Source organism: Pseudorasbora parva, chromosome 12 (genome assembly GCF_024679245.1).
Source record: "Pseudorasbora parva isolate DD20220531a chromosome 12, ASM2467924v1, whole genome shotgun sequence".
In the NCBI taxonomy this organism is placed as follows: Eukaryota; Metazoa; Chordata; class Actinopteri; order Cypriniformes; family Gobionidae; genus Pseudorasbora; species Pseudorasbora parva.
Window position 1 is genome coordinate 39,587,539 of NC_090183.1, and position 25,552 is coordinate 39,613,090.

Consider the following 25,552-nt stretch of genomic DNA (forward strand, 5'->3'; position numbering starts at 1 on the left):
TGGCCATCTTGCTTACAGTCCGCAAGTAGATTTCTTTTTCTTCTTCATCACAATTAAAGTAACCTCTGCTTTTCGCCAGTCCCTTACAAGTTTCTCACTCACTTCAAACTTTCTTTCTTCTACTCGGGTTATGCAGTGAAGCGGGCACGAGCGAGTGTACGCGAGCGGATGCTTGCATGCGCGCGCGGCTCCAGCTCTGCCCCAATGCGACTTACAGTCCAGTGCGACTTATAAATGTTTTTTTCTGCGTCATGACGCATTTTTTGACTGATGCGACTTATACTCCGGAGCGACTTATAGTCCGAAAAATACGGTAGTTCAGTTTCCATAAATGCCTGCAGCTGAGCTCTGAGTGTGATCTCCCATCCCCCACGCGCGAGTTGAAAACATGAGGAAATAGCTCCCTCTGCTGGCTGTAGTCTTTAGCCTCTGGCCAAAAATTCCTCCCATGATGCAAATTGACGATATTCAAATATACTCCTGGGTTTATACTGATACAAAGCCATATGCTAATCGCTGAAGTAACCCTTTAGAGAAACACATTTTGACGTCAGTTGCAATTCCGAGAACAGCCATGTTACGATTATGAACTTGTATGGAGACCTTAAAGGGACAGATCACCCTAAAAATTATCCCATGATTTACTCACCCGCAAGCAATCCTAGGTAAATACGACTTCTTTCTTTCAGACGAATACAAAAATATTGCTCTTTCAAGCTTTATAATGGGAGTGATTGGCAAAAAATTGCAAGTTTACCGCAAGTCGATTTGCATAGGTATACCATTTGCCACTGGCAAATGTGTTATGTAAAATCTGTTGTGTATTCCAGCCTTTTATTAGTCATATGGGTTTGGTTTGAAATGTGATGGCTATAATAAATAATGTAAATGGTGGCAAATTTTTCATTTTTGGGTGAAAAAAGAAATTAATTTATTATTTAATAAAAGAGAAAAAGGAACAAGCCGTTATGTCACGTCACCATATATTACATTACAGGTTGGTCTGAAGCAACATGAACACGATGTCATGCAGTTCTTCTGGAGAAACCGCTGTGATGCAGTACACTAGAATGTCCATTACGTGGTGTGTAAGGCATCTTCTGTGTAGACCAAGACTGTTTTGACCTCAACTGTACAAATAGTACATTTTATAAAGTGAGGTTTCTCGTGTGATTACTACCCTAAGATAGGAAAATTTCCAGACAATTCATTTATTGTCCCATCAATAAACACAGTATGATCCCAACAATATGAAAGCACTTGTCATTTCTTGAATACTACACTGACCAGTATTCAAATTAAGGAGCCACAGACTAGAAAAGACAACATACTTAGATTTTACATCATTCTGCAATTATTCTTAGTCAAGTACAGACTACAAGAGACTCATTTTGTGTGGGAAAAAAATGGAAACCATTTCCATTTTTATCATCTGATGCTGATATTTTGGTAAATCATTGTCGTGATTTTTCAGCGTCACAACCGAGTAAGAAATGTCTCAGCCCTCTGTGACGATTAAAAACAGCTAACGCAAACGTGGCCTTCGGACATCTTTTTTTAAAAGGACTCGTCGTCGAGTTCACCTTCAGCTGAAGTTGGTCTGCGGGGAGACGCTGTGTTTAATACATTGACAGCAATAACAGGGATGATGTATGAGCATATAATAAAAAGCTAATTGGGAGCATCTGGGGCCAAAAGGAAGAATTCCTGAAGAGACCGCGAAGCAGCTGTTTAAGACCGAGTCATAATAGAGATAAATGGAGTTCCACTGGATGATTTACTCTCTTATTGATGCTGGAGGTGACTGACGGCTGCTATTCACTCCCCGTCTTCCTCCCCGACCTCCATCTGCTCCAAGACTCCTTCTAACAGCTCCGCCTTCCTCCGCTTCTTAGGAGTATCTGACAGGGAAGATGAGAGGACAGATTTGTGCACAGATTTGTTTTAATTAAATGAAAGAAGGGAAATGACTAGAATTGAAACCAGTGTTGGGGAAATACTTTGAATTAGGTGCTTTGGCAAGCTGCAGTTCCAAGCAGTTAAGCAACAATCAAAAAGTATTGAAAAAGTTAACAATCAAGCTATTTGAGGAGGGAAAATCTTTTGAATTACTAAATTATATATAATACTGTTAACAATTTTCAGTAAAGTCTCATTTGTTTTAACAATAAGCAAAATATCCTTACATCTTATATTAACGTTTATTCTTATATTAAATGTTCAAGTTAGTTCACACTGCATTACCTAATCTTAACGGTTAGACTTTTAATCTTAAAGAATGTATAGATAAATGTCTAATTTGGAGATTAACATTAAAAGGGATAGTTCAGCCCATAATGAAAATGTACTAACCCTAAAGTTGTGCCAAACCTGTATAAATTTATTTCTTCTGTTGAACACAAAAGAAGATATTTTCCTTTATATTCAGACGGTAGCCATTGACTTCCATAGTATGGGAAAAATGCTATGACAGTCAAATGGGGCCCATCAACATTCTTTAAAATATATGCTTTTGTTTTCAACAGAAGAAATAAACTCATACAGGTTTGGCACAACTTGAAGGTGAGTAAATGATGACAGAATTTTTATTTTTGGGTGTTAGGTTACATGAATTTGTTAACATAAACTAATACAGCAACATTTTAGCAAAGTGTTACCATAGTATTATATAAAAATCAACACTTTATCTGGCTCAGATACAGTGACAACTAAATAACATGAGCATCAGGCATTGATTTAATTCACAACTAATAATGTATTTTATTGCGGAAAACACTAGAGCTCATGTAATTCTCCAAACAATTTTGGAAGCAGTAGGACAGTTTATAATTAATAAATTATGCAGAAAATAAAGTTTAAACACAAAACCACAAACTATGAATTAAAAGGCAGAATACCTACAAAAATACTCACTTGGCCTTTAAATTATAATGTTTACAAATAAGAAAGGTTACACAGAACATTTAATTTCATTTTGAATTTTGAATTAACCGTTTTGATGAAAAACAGGGATTAAACCGTAGTATTTGACTATTTATTTCATTATAAAAAAACACATGAGTGTTTACTGAGGGACTACTGAGGGATACTCAAATTAGTCAATGTTTTATGAATCAGTTCATTAAAACTGATTCATTTTAATGCAGTTCACGCAGTCACACGCTGTTCACAAAAACTTATTTTGGAAAAACTGTCCTGTTTTGAAAAAAGCTGAGCTTTTGTAAGACTAGCTGAAAGATGTAGTTAAAATAAAGAGTAGTGTGTAAAATATGGCCACGTATACACAGCAACAGAATACGGTTGTCAGCTGTCAGCGCTCTGCGCCACACAAACCCTTGTCTACAGTGTGTGGTTTTGCTTTCTGTGACACACAGCGATGGAGATACGAGTCGTCTGAAAGTTTTGGATGCAGTCACTGTTCTTCACCGGAGCTGCTCCCGTCAGTTTTGTGTTCTAAGGGCGACTCAAATCCTCCGCTCTCCACCAGACATAAAAGCTGCTGTCAGTTAATAAAGATTTGACGTGGCTCTTGGAGTCGTGATGTGTCTTTGGTCACTGTCCCTGTCACAATGGTAACTGGTAAGAGAATACTGGCTTGATTCCCGCATGCTCATACAGACAGTATTCGAGATGCTACTGTAAGCTGCTGTTTGAACAGGACATTTCGACTCTCACTTGTAATTAAATGCGTTTGTCACTCCCAAAAACTGCATGGACCTGGCCTATTAGAAGGTTTTTCATCAAAACTGTTTTCAACAGTCTATGATAATGGTTTCTCTGTGTATAAAGCAGAAACGTTACCATGAAAGTGCTGTGCGGTTTTTCGTCGCAGGTCATCCACAGTCTCCTCTGTGTCTGCCCACTCCAACACCAGCCTCCTGCCGTACAGATGGGTACTGTGGCACAGTGCCGTGAACGCTTTCTGTGAGAGACCGGCACAAAATCAAAGCTGTTAGATGTACTGGATCAATATTGATTAGTTGTTTTACAGGAGACTGTCTGACTGTGAAAAGCAAGAGACGGAAAGGCACAGAGGCAGATGCACCAACCTTGGCATCCTGTTTAGTCAGGAAGTCAACGAAGCCAAAACCACGGTGGGCTCCACCGACCCCTTTCTTTGGCAGGCGGACGGTCTTCAGCTCTCCAAACGTACTGACAAAAAGAAACAACACTGCATGTCGACTCAAAACTCACATGACGGGACTATTTTACAATAATTAAAGGGTACCAAGTCCAAAACCATGATACAACCACAGTCATTTTGTTAATGAAAAATGCTTTACAATAATATCCAAAGACAACGGTTGGAATAATTTGGACTGTTCGGTTCTATAACACACATGAAACACAATACAAATATCTGTTAAATGTGAAACAAGGCTTACCAGAAGAGTTCTCGCAGTTCTTTCATTGTTGCCTGGAAGGGGATGTTTCGCACCAGGATCTTAGAAGTCCTCTGTTTCTTGGTAGTTTGCTTTTTCCTCTTGGGTTCCGCCACACCTGACCTAAAAAAACAACAGGAGTTTTCACTCATGCACGTGACTTATGCCATTTCTTTTGCCTGTCAAATGGACTAAGGGTGTTTTCACACCTGAGCGCTTGTTTCAGAACCTGGTGGTTTTCGCTCTTGGTTTGCCGTGTTCACATATGCCTAAACGAACCAATCACACTCGGATCCGCAACAAAACAATTGGTTGAGACTGCCTGAACACGGTGGTCTCGGCCCGATTGCAAACAAACTGTGGTTTGTTTGTTTGCAATCGGGCCAAACTGTGGTTTGTTTGAGGTGTGAAACCAATCCGACCCAACGCACCAAGTGCTATTATAATTCATAATGGGAAATGTGCCATAATGGCAGTAGTGTCTGATTCTGAGTTATCTCAGTTGAAACCAAGAGCACCTCTTCATCTTAACATGTTGTTTAATTGCACTTCTCCATGCGAGAATCCTTTCCCGATAAAGCCTTGATTCCTGCTCTCGCTGCATTATAACCTTCAGAGATCCAGAGGAAGCGTGTTTGAATTTTCTGCAGTATTAATACCAAAGTAGTAACAGCGGGAATGATGGCTACATTCGTATAGTGTTTGCATGCGTCTTAACAGTTATAATTAAGCCACAATAAGCTTATCAAGTGAACTTGTCAATCATCTTGATGAATGACACAGAGGAAACAGTTGTACTCGCATGTGACTTATGCTTTGAAAGGTTGCCTTGTGAAAGCGAACCAAGCCAAGAAGAAAATGCAAGCATGTAAAACGTCGTTGCAACAGGCTCAATAAGATTCTGCTATGGCCAGTTGATGAATTGCAGTTTACATTACTTCTGTATTGGCTTCAAGAAAGATCGCGGGAGGTTGCCGCTTACTGAAAACACATACAATTTCTAAAGTAAACCATTTAGATAACATTTTTTTAAAATATTATATTTTAAAAACTGTCACATGCATCAGGTAAAACGAAGTATGACCAGTGAAAAGTGCGATTCAAATGCAAATGACTTATGAGCTGATTCTTAAATCATACAAAAAATTTCACTGAATAGCCCTTTTTAGACAGGACTAGTTTTCTAAACAACGTTTGAGTTACAAGTCTTATAACTCGACGTCTGTGATTTCATGTAATGATTCGGACGGGGCTACATGTCTTTTAATTTATTATTTATTAATATTTTATTTTATTTTAAAAACCCTATTTAAGTAAATTTCAGACATTTATAGCAGTGGCTGGTTAAAATAAAATTGTTTTATTTTAATTTATTATTATAAACTTGAGCAAAGAATTCCAGACAAGTATCTTACTCTTACCGGACACTGATATAAAAATGGGTTTTTGTACCGTTGAGTTTGCCAAAAACAGTAGGTAATTTGCCTTGGAATTTTTCCTAGAGGTTGTTGTGTGAGAAAAACACTTGACTTGGCAAATTCGTACAGGATTTAAAATGGCTAAGTATGTCTTTGAAATAATGTCCACCTGAAAAAAGTGCTTGAAGATTTAGGACACAAAAGCTGCCTCGACTTACTTGACTTCTCTTTCTGATATTTTCAGCTCAAGCTGGTGCTCATCAACTGTGCAGTGCTGCAAAAAAATGAAAGGAGTAATGAAAAAAGGTGAGATTTTATTTCATCGCATGATTATTTGTACATAGTAAGAGTACATAAATACCTGCAGCTGTCTCATGGCTTTCTGTGCTCCCTTTGGAGTTTTGTACTGCACAAAGCCATAACCCAATGATAACAATTTACCTGAGAGAGAGAGGGAGAGAGAGAGAGAGAGAGAGAGAGAGAGAGAGAGAGAGAGAGAGAGAGAGAGAGAGAGAGAGAGAGAGAGAGAGAGAGAGAGAGAGAGAGAGAGAGAGAGAGAGAGAGAGAGAGAGAGAGAGAGAGAGAGAGAAAGAGAGAGAGAGAGAGAGAGAACAAGGTGAGATTCACACAGAGGAAACGAGGGAGAAATGACAAAAGCAAAAGGAGATAGCAAACACTAACAAATAAAGAGATGAATATCAATGGTAAATATGCATGTCTGTGAAAACAAACCTGATTTATCTCTTTTCTTTGATATCGTGCAGCTTTTCACCACACCACATTTGGAAAACGTCTGTCAAAAGAACACAATGAAACCCATATAGTGAGACAGGGGCCGTATTTACACCCGTTATTAACAACATCCGTTTCGGGTGATCCGATCACACAACACATGTTCCTGCTAACACCTGGAACTAACGTGCATCTCCAATGAGTCTCCTGTGAACAGCACAAGAAACCTTCTCAGGTTTCCACTACAAAACCCTAAACCACAAAATAAGCGCTTGTGCCCTTGAGCTCACCTCTTGTAATGTTTCCTCTGAGGTGTTAAAGTTTAGGTTCTTAATGAAGAGAGTCGAGCCTGGCAAAATCTGCTCTTGCTCCTCCTCCTCGTCTTCCTCATCCTCCTCTTCCTTTTTGACCGAGTCATTTATCTCCGCAGATATATCTTTAGTTTTAGGCTCTGAGTGGAGCAAGAGATGGACATTTAGACAGAATGAGGAAAACCTACAGAGAATGCAGAACTGAAGCAGTTTCTAGATACAAGATTGACAAAACAATAAGGTTAATGTTCACTTGAGTACCATTGTAAAGCTTGGGGTCTGTATTTATTTTCCTTTTTTAAGAAATGTAATAACTGTTATTTAGCAAGGATGCATAAAATGTATCAAGTTTTTATCCATCAAAGAATCCTGAAAAAAACTGTTCACATCATTGATTAAAAAAATATATATAGTTCTTGAGCAACAAATCAGCATATTAGAATGATTTCTGAAGGTTCATGGGGCACTGAAGACTGTAATGATGGTGAAAATTCAAAGAAATGTAATTATATATTGAAATACTCAAACCGTTATTTTAATTTTAATCAAATAAATGCAGCCCTGGTTTTTGATGAGATTTGTTTCAAAAATATTTAGAAAATCTAACCATCCACAAATTCCGAACGGTAGTGAAACTTGTACACAATTGTTCTTCAAATGCTAAATATATATGTAGAAATGTAATTAATATAAACAAAAGATTAATAAATGCAAGCTTTAAAAATTATTGTTAGTTTATGATATTTAATGCATTATTGTTAATGATGAACAAACATTTTTGTAAAGTGTTTTTTAAATTTAAAATTGTAATAATTTTAACAATAACTTTTAAAAATATTTTTTTTCTGGCAAACTATTCTCACACATGAACGTATGATATTAAATTAATACATTACTAAAATGTATTTAAAATGTAAAACATTCTTTGAAATGTAAAATACTACTACTGGTAGCTAAAAGTATCATCACATTAGCCTAAATTTGCACAACCATGCCGAGGGAAAGGCTTGTTCGACGATGTTCAACTTTGCTTGGAATGTACAGAGCTTTCTATGGAAACGTGGCGCAGATTTGGAATTATCTACAGATGTCGTGCAGCCTTGTTTATTTTTATGTTGTCATTTTAGTAAATGTCTTGGTTATGAACATGTAAATTTTGGTATGATTTGGTACAATTTGGTAAAAATTGTATGTAACCATACAGTATATCCTTCATAAAAATTGAATTACTGGACCGATATGTCAGAATTAAAGAATTACCTGGTTTAGGTGTTGAAGGAGTTGTAAAGACAGCTACAGGCGCCCACTCCAGATACAATGGAACATGCTGGAACTGGGGAGATAGACCATTTGCATGACATCATACCATGTCACCGTTTCAAGCTTTAACTAATCAAAACTAACCAAAGGCATAAATTATATTAGTGCATTTAAATATTATTACAAATAAATATTATACAACAAGCTGAAATGCCCATCACACACACTGACCTTGGTGTATGCAAGTTTCATGAAGGCCCGTTTGGCTTCGGTGGGCTCCAGGAACTCCACTACAGCAGTGAGGCCAGATGGGGGCAGCAGAACTCTTCCCAGAGATCCATGGGGCGAGAACAAAGCCTCAAGCTCTCCGACCTGCACCCCAGAGGGCAAGTTCTTCACCAGCAGCACAGAGTTACTGCGCTGACCTGATGCCTGAGAGATGGAGGTCACAGACACTCATAAACATAACCATGATTTATTTAGCAACAAACTAAAGTATGGATTAGAACAATAGTTGCATCACATTAAACTTCATGGGGATTCTTTCACAGAATCTGCATTCGGATGATTAGATTTCTTTGCCGAGTCAAAGCAGGCCTAATTATGAATCCTTCTCTTATTTCAGTAGATGACTTAGTAATGGCAGTGTTTTGTGTTTTAAATATGAATGCACAATATATCAGTGGCATCAGTAATTAGGTGATATTAAGCTTTTTTTATGTATAATTTTTTTTTCATTTAGATTAACTTTGCCTAAATAATTAATATTTAAAAATGCAATAAAGAATGCTTTATTTTTCAATTATTTACACAAGACAGACAACTATTTTACAAAATTGTAATATTGGCACTTCCTTGATTTTTAATTAAGCAAAGATATATCCTTTTGAAATGATAAATTGCTGGTTTAAAAGCTGATATTTTAAAGGACAATACCACAAAATTTGGGGGGTTGGTAAGATCTTTTAATGATTTTGAAATCCTCAAAAAAGCTGCATTTATTTGATAAAAATAGAGTAAATATAAATAATATTACAATTCAAAATATCTGTTTTCTATATTTTAATATGTAATATTAATGTTACATTATAATATTTCATTCTGTGATGGCAAAGCTGAATTTCCAGCATCATTACTCTGGTCTTCAGTGTCATATCATCCTTCAGAAATCATTCTGATATGCTGATTTTGTACTCATGAAACATTTCTTATTATCATTAATGTTCTGATAAAATCAGTTGCGCTGTGGATGTTTTTGTAGAAGCGGTCAACACGTTTTTTCTCTGTCTGAAGAAATCTTTTGTAACATCAAAAAAAAAGATGTGGAACTGGACACACAATCGGCAACTGGTTTTTAGTTTCATTTTGGCTGATCTCTATTCCGGACTTGCACACAAACTGCATTACAATCATTTACCAAAATGTCACTTGTGAAATATTATGAACTCTGTAAAGAGGACGTTAAAGAGGCCAGAGACGGGACACGCTGAAGACGGATGCAAAGAGGAGAGTAGAGTATAAGAGCCACCTACTGTCAGAGAATAAATCTGCATTTTCATTTAGCCCATCTTTGTTTTATGCAGGTGTTTTTTTTGTAGCATAAATATACAAATTATACCATCTAATTCAAAAACAACTGCTCGTGCTATGTGTGTAGCATCTTAGTTTGGATCATGATTAAATTCAGAGGCTGCAGATTTTTTTTTGTTTAAGTCCAGTTTGGTAGCCTGGATGCCAGCCGAAAGACAATCTATTGAGGAGTAATTTTGCCCGAACAGAAACTGTTTGGACCAATCAAATTGTCAGGGTGGGCTTTATACGATGATTAATATAGATAAATCAAAGATACAGTCTAGTAATCATCCGTGTTACCAAAGAACGCTTTTGTTGGAATTCGTTTTAATCCAAAACGGAGAACTTGTTCGTATATGCATTCACCTTTACTATTTCTCTCTAAAATGATGATTGTGTTAGTAAATACTATATATCCTTAAATAATTTTTTTTACAACTGAATAGGCAAAGATTGTTTACACTCATCTTCTTCTACTTCTTCCAGCGTGCAGTTGATCTATTGACAACAGTTTGTTTCGTTCATTAACGATTCCTTCTTTTTGAACTATCGTAAATATGATTCGGAACCACGAGTTTGTTAATTTTGTGTTGACCATGCATGTGCTACAGGCCAGTGGTTCTGTACAGGATCTTCTGCATTCAGTCTATGAGGCTGTGAAAACGAATGACTGGAACCCAAATACTCGAAGGGAAACTAATCAATTCTGTTTTCGGGATTGCATGCATTGCTCATTGGGGTGTCACGGCACAGATCAAACACTAAGGACGGAACTAACGACTCAAACCCGAAGACAGGAGAGCTGTAACGTTACTAATCTTTTTAGAGAACAGACCTGATTAAATGTAAAAAGACAAAAGAAAGAAAAAATTGGATTTGAAGGTGAGGATTCAGATTCTAACAGACGGCATAGCCTGAAGACCCAGCTAAGAAATTCATGAATAATTACTTAAAGTTTGGCCTTGGCTGCATTAGCTTAAAATGTATTTTATTTAATTTTTTATTGTGGAATTTAACATGTGATATTTTAATTATATTCTGCTGAAAATAAAAAAATGCCTTGAAAAAATATTTGTTCATTTTGCTGAACGAGATTTAAAGTGAGTCTGTAAAATGATCTGAACTTCCCACTACTATGAATCGCTCAACATACGTCATTTACTCCGTTGCTCTGATTGGTTGTAGGTCTTTCCTGGTTCGTTTGAAACACGCCCAAATAATCAAAGCCCAATGGAGCAGTTTCAGACTCATATTCTGAGTATGACCACGTAAGGCTACCAGTTTGAACTGTTACAGAGCAAATAAATAACAAATGAATTTGCTTCAAAAAAAAACCTTGGTATTTTAGGTGAAAACTGAAATCGGTATCAGAATTGGCCATTTTGTTAAAAAAAAAAAAAAACAGAATGATCCATGAAAAATCATGACCGGTGAATCACTAATTATAAATGTCTTTAATGCTAGTTTTTATCAGTCGTCAATAAATCTTACTAAATCCAAACTTTTGAATGGTAGTGTGTCTTATTAAGAACACAGACACACACACTATACCTGACTGAATGAGTCCAGGGACACTCCGTTGTCCAGGAGAAACTGTCTGGTCTCTTGTACGAGCTGCGTCTCTCCGAGGGCCATCCTCACAGCCAGACTGCCATTAGACTCCTGCATACATATATAGGTTACCCATATTAATCCTCTCAAAAAAAAGAACAATTTATAGGTCCCAAATACTCACGTGATCTAACACTTGGCTCTTGGTCGTGTTGTATTTCTGAGCGATAGCATCAGCCACTGCGCTCGTGCCCAAAAACAGCGTGTTCCAGTTATGAGAGCTGTGTAAAAAAAACAAAAAAAACAGTAAACACAACCTGAAATCATCCTGTAGAGGTTTTCAGCTCCAGATGGTTCATCAGATTCTGACCTGCCACTGGCTGCTTTGTCTTTGGCATCTTTCTTTCTCTTGTAAGTGGAGCTGCCTGGAGCGTTGGGCCCCTGATCGGGATTTTCCTTCTTCAGCCTTGAAGCCATGACGTGAAGAACCCGCCCCTAGAGGGTCCAAAGAGTTGTAAGAAAGAAAATAAAACTACACAGACAGAAATGAGATGAAAGTTGCCAGTACCTGGAACGCATGGCCATCCAGTTGAGCCAAGGCTGAGACTGCGTTCTCTGGTATCATGTATGTCACAAAGGCAAAGCCCTTAGGCTTCTTAGACAAACTGTCTATTGGGAAATGAACCTCAGAAAGAGGACCTGGTGGAGAAACAAGGAAAATTTGTGTTTTTTAAACATGGATCAAGAAATGATGTGAGGCAGATCTCCTACACTCACCATGTTTGCTGAAGACTTCTTTCAGATCTTCTTCTGTGCATGTGTAGGGCAGGTTCCTGATGAAAAGTCTTCCTGAATCCGCCACGTCTTCCTCTTCCTCATCGTCCTTTAGCTCACGCACAAAATTTCTTTCTTTTTTGCTTTCCTTCACATACACTTTGTTTTTAAAGTTGTTGGTTCTGAACACTTCAATATAGCGTCCCCCTGTGAGTTTACACAGATAATGCATTAGACATGAACCAGTGTTATTTGCAGTACCTGTTTTTGCTCCCAAAACAAAACAAACAACCCAAGGATATTTTCACAGTTGCGTACTTGTCAAAGAGAGTGAAAAAAATTGCTTACCCATGTAGTCTCTGTTCAGGCGCAGGGCCCTCTCGACCTCTGCCTCTGAACGCAGGTCCACATACACGTAACCTTATCGCAGGAAGTTCAACATCAATCAAATGGCACCAGAGTGACATCTTTAACCCATCAACAGATTGTAAACAACAGAAGCTCTTACCAGTGTTCCGTCCGGTATCATTTTTTCCAAATCGAATGGCGACAGGTTTCAAAGGCATCATAAATTCTCTCACTTGTTGCTACAGAGTGGTAAATCAGACGGATAGGACAAAAAAAACAGGCAAAATGTACTGTTGTCAGGTCCAAAAAGATTATTTAAAAGCTAGCCGTTTTGATTTGTTATTTATGTGACATCAGTGTTCTGTATTAATAATTACATTTATTAATAACAATAATCTTAAAAATAATCTTCTCCCAATTAGATTATAGAGAGCAGGATTTGTTTTATAAAAACAAGTAGGGGTGTGCCATTGTTTCCAAATAACTGATAAATGAGATATATATATGGCATAAGAAATGTATACTGTGTGTACAGCGAAAGACGGATAAAATATTCCGATTTTAAATGTACTTTAATTTACCTTCAAACATTTGGAGTCCGTGTATTTTTTATTTTTCTTTAAAGAAATTTTTTATATAATTTTTTTAAATTAAATGTTTCTTTAGCAGCAAATCAGCATTAGACATTCATATCATGTGACACTGAAGACTGGATTCATTATGCTGATAAATTAAAAGGGATAAATTACCATTTAAAATATATTAAAATATAAATTAATTTGATAAAATAAAAGAAAATTATTTCCAAAATATTGAAATGCCATAGTGACCCCTAAAATCTTACATATAACTATACAAATGTCTATGCTAATAACAAAACCAAGAGTGTAAGCAGCAAATAATAGCATAAGTACCTGTAGTTAAAGGAACACTCCACTTTTTTTGAAAATAGGCTCATTTTCCAAGTCCCTTAGAGTTAAACAGTTAAGTTTTACCGTCTTTGAATCCATTCAGCCAAACTCTGTATCTGGCAGTAGCACTTTTAGCATAGCTTAGCATACATCATTGAATCTGATTAGACCATTAGCATCGCGCTCAAAAATAACCGAAGACTTCACTTCACTATAGTTTCCTATTTAAAACGTGACTCTTCTGTAGTTACATCGTGTACTAAGACCAACTGAAAATGAAAAGTTGCATTTTTTTTAAGACCAATATAGCTAGGAACAATTTTCTGTGTAATATCACTGTGCTGCCTAACCCATGGTCCGGCAGCAAAGTTCCCTGATTATTACGCAGGAATGAGAGATTAGTTCCTATCTATAATCGGTCTAAAAACTAACAGAATAGTAAAGTTTTAAATTGGAAAAATATTATCTTTGAAAAAATGAAGTCTTTGGTCATTTTTGAGAGTGATGCTAATGGTCTAATCCGATTCAGTTATGTATGCTAAGCTATGCTAAAAGTGCTACCGCCAGATACAGAGTTTGGCTGAATCGATTCAAAAATGGTAAAACTCAACTGTTTAACTCTAAGGGACTTGGAAAATGAGCCTATTTTCAAAAAAAGTTGAGTGTTCCTTGAATTAAAATTACTCTGCAATTATATATGTAAATACATTTGAGCAACACGAACACTAAAATAAAGCACATTTTAAAATATAAAAAACTTAAATAATAATAAAGCCTTAATAATTACACCTTGAAACCTTGTGAAATAATCCTTGATAAACTTAAGACAGTAAAACTGTTATAACAAGTGGATTAGGATGATTAGTTGGTTGTTATTCACTGTAACATTAAAGGGTTGGTTAATGAAAATTCTGTCATTAATTCCTCACCCACATGTCGATCCAAACCCGTGGACCTTCGTTCATCTTCGGAACACTAATTAAGATATTTTTGATGAAATCTGATAGCTCTGCGACCCCTCTACAGACAGCAACTTAGTCATGTTCACACTTGTCATGTTTGGTTAGATTAAAACGAACCCTGGTGCGATTGCTCGGTTAGTGCGGTACATTTGAACATATGTGAACGCTGCCATCCGAACCCTGGTGCGCACCAAACAAGCGGACCGAGACCGCTAAAAAGATGGGTCTCGGTCCGCTTCCAAACGAACTCTGGTGCGGTTCGATTGATATATGAACGCAACACGGACCAAAGACATGTAAACTGACCAAAAACCAGACGTATAATGTCACAAGATGCGACGCATAATGCTGATTTGACGACGCGGAAAGATCGGTGTATCCAAAATGAGTAACTTTAACGTTAGAGGGCAAACGTGGAGCAACGAGGAAGTGCCTAATCAATATTCGGTCAGACGAGCATGTTTCGAAAATGCTAGAAAAAACACACAAAAAGCATACCTGGCTCTTGTCATCAAAGTTCCTGTGTTGCCCATTATTAGCAGGTACAGACGACAGAACGGCCGTCTCTTTTCTGCACAACGGAGGAAATCCTGCTGCTGTTTTGAATGTTTTGAACATTTTATGAGCTCTTCATGAGTTCTCAGCGGGTAAAAATAATGCCACATGTACACGCATGAAACGATCACGTTTAATCCAGCACACAGCGTTGTTTTGAATGTTTTGAACATTTCATGAGCTCTTCATGAGTTCTCTGGTAAAAAATAATGCCATATGTACACGCATAAAATGCCCGCGTGTGTAATCTGCACACAGCGTTGTTTTGAATGTTCGGTAAGCGAGCTCCTACGTCATATAAGCCGACCAATCAGGTTGTTACCGTCTCCCTGTGCCTTTGGTTCGGTAACTTTAGGTTCGCTGTTAAAAATGCCCGTGTGAACGCTAAGCGGACCAGGACTATTATGTTTTGTTTGTGTTTTTTGGTCCGGACCAAACAAACCAAACTAACCGAACTACAAGTGTGAACGCACCCTTAATGGACACTTTCAAGGTCCAGAAAGGTAGAAGACCACATGACACCAGTGGGTCAACCTTAATTTAATGAAGCGACGAGAATACCTTTTGTGTGCTTTCTGGACCTTGAAAGTGTTCATTAAGTTGTTGTTTATGGAGGGGTCAGAGAGCTCTCAGATTTCATCAAAAATATCTTAATTAGTTTTCCGAAGATGAACGAAGGTCTTACAGGTTTGGATCGACATGAGGGTGAGAAATGCTTGACAGTATGGTATTTTTGGGTGAAATAACACTTCAACAAATTTGTTGAACAAAAACAAATGACATATTCAATATCAGCTAAAAATCAATATCTCACCTCTTTGACGTTGAATGGAGCACCTCGCAGCTTGACTGTGAATTCTGTGCTCGGCTTAATCTATAATAGTGTATGAACAGCACAAACAAATGAGCCTCTAATAGCACACTATCCCAATATTGAACCTCATGACAGTTTTTAATCACACTGACCGTGTTCTGGACTTCTGGCTTATATTTACTATCGGTGTACTGGACCGGGGAATCTTCCTCATCGGCAACACTAGAGGGATGATCATCTTTTTCTTCCTCTTCAATCTTCACCTCTTTCTCATCCACCATGTCTGATTTCCCCACAATTTTAGAGCGAAGGTAGTCCATATCGGATAGATCTTTCTTTAAGGCTTCCTTAGCGGTATCTGGTGAGAAAACACATTTGGAGAGCATGAAAAAAAAATCACACCTGCACAAAAACAGCTGATGAAATGTATGAAGAAAAGATTGGTGACACTTTCCTTAAAGCCTTTATGTATAATGTTTTATAAAGGTATTTATAATATAAGGTTAGAATGCATTATATGATCTTTTCATAATTAAATCCACAACATGTAATTTTTCGGCTATAGAGGTTGCTTCAACACAAAATAAAGGCGTAACTTGATGCCTTAATTTCACTGAGCTTTTATTATGGCACAGACGAGCGCTTCCGCTTCTTCCGCTCATGTGCATGTGTGTTAAGTAACGCAGCACAGTTTTATCATTAGATACATTATTTGAGTGTGTTGAAAGTTGTGTTATAATCCTCCTCTGTGCTTTCATTCGGCCTCTACTATGAGACACTTCTTCCACACTGCATAAGCCAGATGATATTAGGCATGGTCAAACATGCTACTCGTGCTAAATCAAGAAAACAAGATCTAAACAATGAGACTGTGTTGAGCTATATAACATTGATTAATTTTCAGTCGATATATCCAAACAGTTGCTCATCTGTCTAACAAAACGCATAATATATTATAAAGCATCTTTGGTTTTCCATTTTTTTCTCAAAAAACCCCCCCTGGAAATCGAGGGTAACGCAGGTATGATGTTGCTAAAATTGCTTATTTCTCTGAAAATCTTTAAATTCTTGGAAACATCTAAAATAATGTAAATGCACAAGTCAACTAAATATATAACATTTTTCAAGTAGTTTGTGGATATTTTAATCCAAAAATCATATTGTGCCTTTAACTGCAACAAAAGTTATTAAAAAGTTAATAAAATGCATTATAATATTTGCAGATTCCTTATCAAATCTGAAATTGGTTGTTTGCCATGTGTTGTAATGCATTATATTTCCTACGGGTATGTTCAATGAATAGATAAATATTATACTCAGGGCCTGACATTAACACCCTCCAAATACGGATGGATTTCAGGCATTTTTCAATTGTAGTCTTTTAAAAATCTAAATAACACATTAACATCTACATTTATTTACATCTAAAATAAATAGTGCAATGTTGTCAAAAATATAGATTTTTCTATACATATCGATACTAAAATATCTGAAACGCTTGCAATACTAATTGCTAGTGAGCAACAAAATCTATGTCAAGCCCTGAATACAATGCATTACAACTGTGTTTACAATTATTTATGAGAAGTATTACCAAAAGATCTTTGTAACCCCCAGAAAAAGTTGAATTGCCTGCTATAGGAAACAAATGCACACAAAAAAATAATCTAGAACTCAAAGTTCTCACCATGTTTCTCTTCTTCATCAGCAGCATCCTCATCCTCAACCTCATCCTCATCCTCATCATCACTTAATTGCTCTGATTCATCAGAGTCAAAGTTTAGGTAATCATCTTTAACAGCTGATTTCTTCATCTTCATCTTCTGCTTCTGCTTCTCCTCCTCTTTTTCTTTCTTAGCTCCAAAAGAAGCCTCTTCCACAGTGTCATTGGCCCATGTGGGCACCTGTGTGCGTTTCTGGTGCACAGCCAGGAACTCCTGGAAGCTCTTGTCTTTTTCAAGCTAAGGATTACAAATTATATTTTATAAGATGTCTGCATTTTTACTAGACTAGGATTTGTGTGATCCAAAAAATAATATATTTGGAGTAGCAAACTTACATCTCTAAGAAGAACATTTAAGGGCTTCTTCAGTTTCTGTGGAGATAGAGGGACAGCATTAGTTCATTTCCATTTATTTCTATTTTTTAAAAAGCAATAAAACTATTTGCAAACAATATAGTTAGTGGGTCATAAATCAGCAGACACTGAAAAATTACAGAAATTAATTTACCAATGAATCTTCATTTTTTTCTAGTTGTTTACATGATTTTGTCCCTTCTGTAACTTTGTTTGTTGATGGTTGGCGTGTGTGTTTGCTCCATGGTCGGGCTTTGTTTGGGTCCCCAAAATCTGTGCAGAATTCCACCTTCAGAAAGATGATGAGAATTATAAGGTTTAATGTTCAAAATAAACAATTTTTATTACTATTTTAATCTATAAGTGATTTCCTTCCACGTCCAAATTTCTCGGACTCCTCCATGATCTTGTCACTTACAGTAACTCTAGATGTGTCCACAAAGCACTTGTTGAAATGTTTCAGAGCTTTGTCTGCATCTTCTTCCGTCTTGAAACCAACGAATCCAAATTTGCGGAATTTGCCATCTTTGGTGAATTTCAACGTACAATCTGTAACCGTCCCAAAATCCGCAAACAATTTACGGAAACGATCTTCCTTCATCTGGAGACACAGAATACATTTAATTTCAAGAGTTATAATTGAGCAGTTCAAATCACACATAATGTTATAGTTCAAGACCACTTGCACGATTAATGTACTTGCACATGGTCCCTGTCAAATAAAAAATAAACATAAACATACACATAAACCACAATGCGTTAAATCATTCCATGGCAGTGTCTGAAAAATTCATTCGATAGCACTATATTTACAGTGTTCTTGTTATGTTAGATGTAGTTTGCCATAATAAGCACAGTAAATTATGCATAATTACACGCAACTAACCCTCAACCAAGACCTCACCCTATAGTAAGTACATCAATATTACTCAGTACTTAAATATATAATGGCACTGTCTGTAACAATGACAACTTAAAATAAAGTGTAAGCAAAAACCTGTGACCATTTATTCTACAATGCCATGTGTTACATCGATGCTATTAAATACCATGGTACTTTAATATCCACATCATAGCATTCAAAGAGTGCTCCAAAACTCTGGCCAGTACTTGGAAAATTCCACGAAACCAATTCAAACAAAGTTGGGATTATTTTTGTTAGTGAATACAGTAAATAAACGTGCGTAAAACTTCGTTACACCTTCGTACGCGCATGCATGCTTTGACAGTGAACTTGCATCGTGTTCTAATATCATTACAAATACTCACCCCATTTGGGAGATTCTTGACTATTAACCTTGACATTTTTCCGATCCCTGTGTGAGTTTTTGCGGTAAAATTACCAATATATCGTTTTATCAACAATAAAGCATGGTGCTCTTCAGCACGACGCCATCTTTCTTGTATGACGTAAAGCGCGTCACCGAAGGGATTTGATTGATGATTATGTCTCCCTCTTCTGGACAGAACTGGAATGATATGATGCACTCATATGCATAAAACCACTTCTATTTTTGTTTCCAATGATTGTAAACTCATAAGAACCGCAATTGAATGAGGACATATTATTAATTTGTCAGGTCTTATTTCGTAAACCTAACCTCGTGTCATTATAATTGCTACCATCTCTTCTAAATATATGTAGTAGCCTAGGCCTACCATCTGTTATTCTCCTAACTTCAAACTCATAGAATGAATTACTGTCTATAATATGGTATAATATGCATTTTTATATATATTCTGTTATACATGTTTTTACATTAAACCCATCACCATTTTTACCTTGTTTCACCTCTTTTTAGTAAAGCCTAAAGTCTATTTCAGGTTGAGGTAATTTAGGTGGTATTGGTGGTATTACAACTACTATAGAAAATAACTTGAAGTCTATCCCAGTTTCATTAACCCACATTTTATTTTCCCTGCAAAGCCTTTACCTTGTGTATGAATACAGTTTCCATTGCATTGCTTTCCCCCATTATGCCATAGTTTTTATCTTGACAGGATGCACTAATCCTTTCCTTAACTCTTAAAAAATGCTGGCTTAAAACAACCCTATTTGGGTTATTTTGTTAACCCAGGGTTGGGTCAAAAAGGGACTTAAACAACTTAAATATAACAGGTTTTTTAAACCTATACATTTTGAAAATGTTAAAATCTTTACCCAGAAATCTACAAAATCACTTGTACACACATAATTACCATCAAACCTTAAAATTTTTTTAAAAATGTGATCAAGGGAAAACAGTCTAAAGTAGCAACTGTATTTACAGAATTGTAAATCAACAGATTACATGCAATAACAAAAAATTTAACTTTGGTATAGGCTAATCAAGAAGCCTACGTAGCCTACATTTTTCATTTCTGTTTTTGTGTTTATTTAAAATTAGACAAATCTGATATTATTTTGAATCTTATATCTGTTATTTAACAGTTGGGAAGATAGTTAAGTTATTTATAGCCGCATTTAATCCCAGTTGTGCAGGTGGGCCATGTTGTCACACTGCGATACAATAAGCCCCTATTAGAAATATGCCGTTATATTCTATACTTTATGAAATCTATTGAGAAACCATTAGGGAAAACATGAATAATGACTGATAATCAATATTCCGAAATTATTTATTGTTATTATTAATATGTTTTTAAATATGCGGTATAGTTTATAGCTGTGTTTTGCGGTGTGTTTGTCGTCAAACTCAAAAATTAGTTTATTTTTAATTATTAAAAATTACATTACTTCATTTGAAAAAGTTAATAATTTTACTTTATTGAAAAAATATTTTAGTTTTAGTAGTTTAGTTTTTTTTTTTTTTTTTAGATAACATTTTAAGCTGACATTTGGTGGTTACAACATGGTCCCACCCGGCATGTAGTCACATTTCACTTCCATTCTTTCAGGTTAAATCAAGAAAAAAGTATACACTGTATTAATGAAACAAAACTACATTATTGTACTACGTGTGAAATTAATGTGTGTGTGGGGGGGGGGGATACTCGCAAATTTACACAAAGTCAAAAAGCTTTAGTTGTGCCCCGCTCTCCCCTTAATTTATGCCTGTATAATAAATCTGTGCTATCGATGTCTTGTTTATAAGAACACTTACATGAAGAAGTCATAACCTGTACAGTCAGACCAGATGAATGAGCCTGGCCCACACCAGACAAGCTTTAAACTTGTTCACCATGGTCAACTGCCACACTGCACAATTAAGAGCTTCTCTATTAAACACACCCTAAACCAGTCACCATTCAGCTTGCAGTTTGATTCTACCACTGGTTGGACCTCTTGATCTTCAAAGGGAATTCATGATTATTATAATTTATTACTCCTCACAGACATTCTTCATTGAAGGACTGAAGTGAGTCACCTCTGTTAGAGACACTTTGTCTGTGCTTCAATGAATGGCTTTCCTAATTACATTTGTTTAGTCTTTGAGCCAACTAACCAATAGAAAGTGAAAACTATATCAGTGAAGTAATATAGTGGATCATTCAATGTTTTTTTTTTATATATTTATAGAAATAAATTAAATCACAATTATGTCATTACTTGTATGTAATAACTGCACATTAGGTCAAAACTGCACATAATGTAATAAGAAATGCATTATTATTGTAATACATTTTTAATGTAATGATATTCATTATGAGAAATTACATTGTCATAATTGTAATAGCTTTTAAAAGATTAGTATTCCCTTACTGTATGTTTTAGAAAATCTAAATCCAGACTTAACCTGCCTACAAAATCCCTCAGGTAGTTTAGAAGTTTTAAAATGTAAGGATATAATTACAACTAAGTGAATATGAAAATGTTTATCATTTTATAAGAATAATAATGTAATACTCATTACATTACGTGAAGTTAAAACGTTATGAGTTGTTACATTTGCACGAGTCATTTCAGGGCTTGTCGGTGCATGCATTGTGAGGTGCAGAAGAAATGGCTTTAGATGAGACTTATAAAATATTTTAATACTATACATAACATGGTTCTTTACAAACAAAGACAATAAATAAAAAAATAAATATTAAATAAAAAGAGCTGAAATGACATGTAAACATCCTGTGCCATCTTTCAAAACAGGAGGATGTCTGTCAAGAATTTGACAAACCTATTAACATGAAACATTTACTACTAAACTTTTTACATTTGTAATTGTACAACTTTAATCAGACTTCAACCCCTCACATTTGGCTACTTTGTTTAATAATGTGGGCACTACAGTAATATTTAGGGTTACTATTATTGTACCCTTAATAGTACCCTAATATTTCAGACCTGAGGCAGTGGTTTCAAACAGACCATCATGTCCACTGTGTCCACAGCTGATCAATATGGCTTATGTAAAAACAGAATAACAAAGTGCATAAGGGTCCATCTGATGTGTAAAAAATATATAAAAAGCATTTTTTTTATATAGAGAAACAGTGTTTATATGTTTAAAGGGAGTCATTCAATTGGAGGAGGGCATTCTGGTCTTTATTCAACCAGCTTTTTTAGTCCATTTTGGGCCAGCCCCATTGCCTTTTCTGAACAGATCTGCTTCAGTCCACTACAGTTTTCACACTGCAAACAGATCAAGACTCTCCGTTGGGTCTTGTAGGCCCAGAATGCTGTATGCTATTCTCTTCTGATGACCTGGCAGCCGTACTCCAATGTTCTTAATATCCCTTTGTGAAAAAGAAAAGAAGGAACAGGTTGGATTAGGGCATATACGTTTCAGTAATTCATAAGCTTACAAAATTGGTTCCTTTAGTAATCGTTTTATGGATGCAAGTCAGAATACTTACTCAATTTTCAAGCGCAACACCTGCTCCATAGTTTTAATTCCAGCAAGGGCAAAGGTTTCTCTGTACTTGGCCATCTTGATGGATTCCAGCCATTCATCCACTGACCTGAAGGGGGCGCCATCACAACCACTAGTGCTGGGTAGACGAATAGACACACTGTGGAGAAAAGCATATATATATTGAACATCACAATATAAAACATTATAGTTTTCTGCACTAGAACTGCAACAACATTTATCATTGGCATTTAGTTAATCGTTTCTTACCGTGGGTCGATACTGGCAATGGCCGAGAGTGATTCTGGGTTATGAAGCAGCTTCTCGAGCAAGTTGACGATATCAACAAAGCGTGGCCGTTTGGAGCGGTCCTGTGTCCAGCACTGCAGCATCAGCTGATTAACCGCAGAGGGGCAACACATCGGTGCTGGCAATCTGAAGCCTTCGTTTATGGATTTCATCACCTTTGATTAAAAGTATGAAGGAAATGATGAAACTCATGCTTACAGAGGACTTAAAGGCCATCAATGTGTAAGTGAAAGCTTAAAAACATTTATTGCTAGGGTGGTTGCCAGGACATTGCTAAGGTGTTCACTGGTTTTTAGAACACAGATAGGGCATTGCTAGGTGGTAATTTCCTGGTCATAAGTCATAAAAGCCCACAGAAAATACATGTTCTGGTAGTCATGTCCTAAAGTGAGCAATTAATTAGAAACATCCCATACCTCATGGTTGCTCATATCCCAGTAGGGTCTCTCTCCAAATGACATCACTTCCCACATGACAATGCCAAAACTCCACACATCACTAGCTGAAGTGAACTTCCTGTACGCTATTGCCTCTGGTGCTGTCCAGCGAATAGGAATTTTTCCTCCCTAAAATAGTAAGAGTAGAGTCAACCATTAAAATGATGTTCAAAGTGATTTATTCACTTATTTGATAATAATTCTGTACATTCATATCACTTACAGTAGTAGTGTAGGTTCCCTCAGGATAGTCCTCCAGCACTCGCGACAGGCCGAAATCTGAGACTTTACACTCCAAGTTGCTGTTGACCAGGACATTGCGAGCTGCGAGGTCCCGATGGACGTAGTTCATGTCTGAGAGGTACTTCATCCCTGTGGCTATGCCACTGAGCATTCCCACAAGCTGGTATGAGGAAAAGTCCCCATCATGATCCTGTAGAGCACAAAGAAACAGTCAGTGATTCTGCTACATCCTGGCAAATGCATGCAGAGGAAGCATAAACAGCTGTTGACCAAGACATACCCTTAAATACTGGTCCAGAGCTCCATTCTCCATGTACTCAGTGATAATCATGGCGTCTTTGACTGAAATGATAGGTAGAAGAGAACATCATGTTAAAACATGCTCCGTTTTATGGAATGGGTTTCAAATGTACAAGAAAGTTACCAAAAACATTTTAGCTTGATGCTTACATTTGGTGACGACACCCTCCAGACGGATAATGTTCTTATGGGAAAACTGGCCCATGATGCTGGCTTCACTGAGGAAGTCCTGCCTCTGCTTCTCGGTGTAGCCTGGCTTCAGCGTCTTTATTGCTACGGCAACCTCACAGCGCCCTGGCGTCTTCAGAGAACCACGGTACACCTCACCAAATTCTCCTATTGAGCAGTATGGAAATACAGTTAATTAAAAGAAAACACAGAAAAGAGACTTAAGATGTAAAACATGTAAAATTACTATTTTAACATACCTGCACCAGTGTTGTTGTTATTATTAACTAATATTAAAACCATTGATTATTGTTTTGGAATTTTAAATCAAACTAAAAATCAATATCAAAATGCTAGATGAAAATGAGAAAATGTTGCCTTGGCAATTAACTACTAGTACTGAAATAAAAAAGTTAAAGCTATATATTAAAAAAAGACAAAAGCACAACACATTTATACTAAAATTAAAAAACATTACATAAAAGCTAGTTCAAAATAACATTATATAAGTAATGATAAAATAACACTGACCTGCACCAATGACTTTCTGCTTGGTGATGTGACTAGGGTGAATCTCACTGGCAAACTTGAGGACAGCCGCACAGGGGTCTTCATATGTGTGGGGATCAATGTACGTCTTCAAAGGAAGGAGTTTTTCTGTAAAATGAGATGGTAGGGGTAAACTTAGGTTAAATGACACCCACTGTGTAATGGCGGAGATTTGCGTATAGGAATTTTCAATTAAAGCTATTGCTAATAAGACATGGAGTCTTTAACCCGAAATATACTTGTTTTTTTTAGTTCAAAAGTATAATCCATTTGACATTGTGCAATGTGCGATTTCAACTATTACAACAATCTGGGCATGCACATGGCTTGAATGCCGAATACATGAATGCACACAAATGTGAAAAATGGAAATAGTTTCTTACCTGGACATGAAAAGTAATCTCCATCAACCCTTCGTCTGACATGTGAATTCAGCCTCCTGATGAAAGAACATTCAACTTCACATTAGCGAGTTAATTTAAGCTCCTATCTTGATGATGTCGTAAATGAGAACGATTGCACATCAAAGCTGGAATGTAAACATTGTGGGCAGACATAGGGTAAGTGAATAAGGCGAAGTTGGGAAATACTGCTTTGTGGTCTGGAAAAAAGATAAAGAAGAGAATGGACTGGAAAAAATGAGAGCAGCGTTCTCTAACCTTTTGTGCAAAAGCAAAATCACCACCACAATCAGCAACATGACGCCGCCTCCTGCAATGGCTCCCATGACAACCATGGAACTATTCTGTGTCTGAGATTCTGCTGTTGGAGATAAAACCAAATAAAAAGAGTTCACTCAACTCATACCAACAAACATTCACACACCACCCACAGCTTATCACAAACGCATCTTAATTTACGGACCTTCATACGTGAAAGCATTAAAGGACTAAAACTAAACCCTCACGCGCGTATTCGCACACACTTACCGAGAGGCAGTGTCTCGAATTCAAGCTCTGCACTGTGGCTGCTGGGATGGCCTTCTGCCGTCAGGGTGTGAACGCGGAACACATACTTTGTGCCTGGTAAGAGGTCATTAATCTGCACAGAGTTCTTTTCCAGAACCAGAACGGTGTAGGTGGTGACATC

The 25,552-nt window shown here is 36.7% G+C and overlaps 2 protein-coding genes across 2 annotated transcripts in view; both read right to left on the bottom strand.

The window, feature by feature from the left end:
• rbm19 (RNA binding motif protein 19) lies at positions 1–19,080 on the bottom strand. The gene is made up of 24 exons (XM_067460246.1): positions 18,937–19,080; positions 18,086–18,268; positions 17,822–17,956; positions 17,650–17,685; positions 17,278–17,551; positions 15,743–15,948; positions 15,591–15,650; positions 12,509–12,587; positions 12,349–12,420; positions 12,004–12,207; positions 11,795–11,925; positions 11,597–11,721; positions 11,411–11,507; positions 11,227–11,337; positions 8,335–8,535; positions 8,104–8,176; positions 6,823–6,983; positions 6,533–6,593; positions 6,162–6,241; positions 6,019–6,074; positions 4,386–4,505; positions 4,050–4,152; positions 3,802–3,922; positions 1–1,901 (listed from the first exon to the last, which is right to left on the bottom strand). The coding sequence occupies exons 1-24, from the start codon at positions 18,970–18,972 to the stop codon at positions 1,819–1,821; spliced, it is 2,808 nt and encodes a 935-aa protein (XP_067316347.1). The 5' UTR covers positions 18,973–19,080; the 3' UTR covers positions 1–1,818.
• A 2,541-nt stretch (positions 19,081–21,621) lies between these two features.
• The window catches only part of epha2a (eph receptor A2 a), a 13,919-nt gene continuing 9,988 nt past the window's right edge, over positions 21,622–25,552 (bottom strand). The window contains exons 7-17 of the mRNA XM_067460247.1: positions 25,393–25,552; positions 25,123–25,225; positions 24,847–24,902; positions 24,446–24,571; positions 23,897–24,082; positions 23,727–23,788; positions 23,427–23,636; positions 23,183–23,332; positions 22,728–22,921; positions 22,462–22,617; positions 21,622–22,341 (exon numbers count right to left, since the gene is read on the bottom strand). The exon at positions 25,393–25,552 is cut by the window's right edge and continues 18 nt beyond it. Coding sequence (XP_067316348.1) covers positions 22,233–22,341; positions 22,462–22,617; positions 22,728–22,921; positions 23,183–23,332; positions 23,427–23,636; positions 23,727–23,788; positions 23,897–24,082; positions 24,446–24,571; positions 24,847–24,902; positions 25,123–25,225; positions 25,393–25,552 — 1,512 coding nt within the window. The 3' untranslated portion in view covers positions 21,622–22,232. The remainder of the gene's footprint in view (positions 22,342–22,461; positions 22,618–22,727; positions 22,922–23,182; positions 23,333–23,426; positions 23,637–23,726; positions 23,789–23,896; positions 24,083–24,445; positions 24,572–24,846; positions 24,903–25,122; positions 25,226–25,392) is intronic.

Coding starts and splice junctions, on each gene's coding strand:
- rbm19 (XM_067460246.1), bottom strand. CDS start 18,972: ATGTCAAGGTTAATAGTCAAGAATCTCCCAAATGGG. Junction 18,269..18,936: donor TCAAGAATCTCCCAAATGGG/GTGAGTATTTGT, acceptor CTGTGTCTCCAG/ATGAAGGAAGATCGTTTCCG. Junction 15,651..15,742: donor AGCCAGAAGTCCAGAACACG/GTCAGTGTGATT, acceptor ACACTATTATAG/ATTAAGCCGAGCACAGAATT.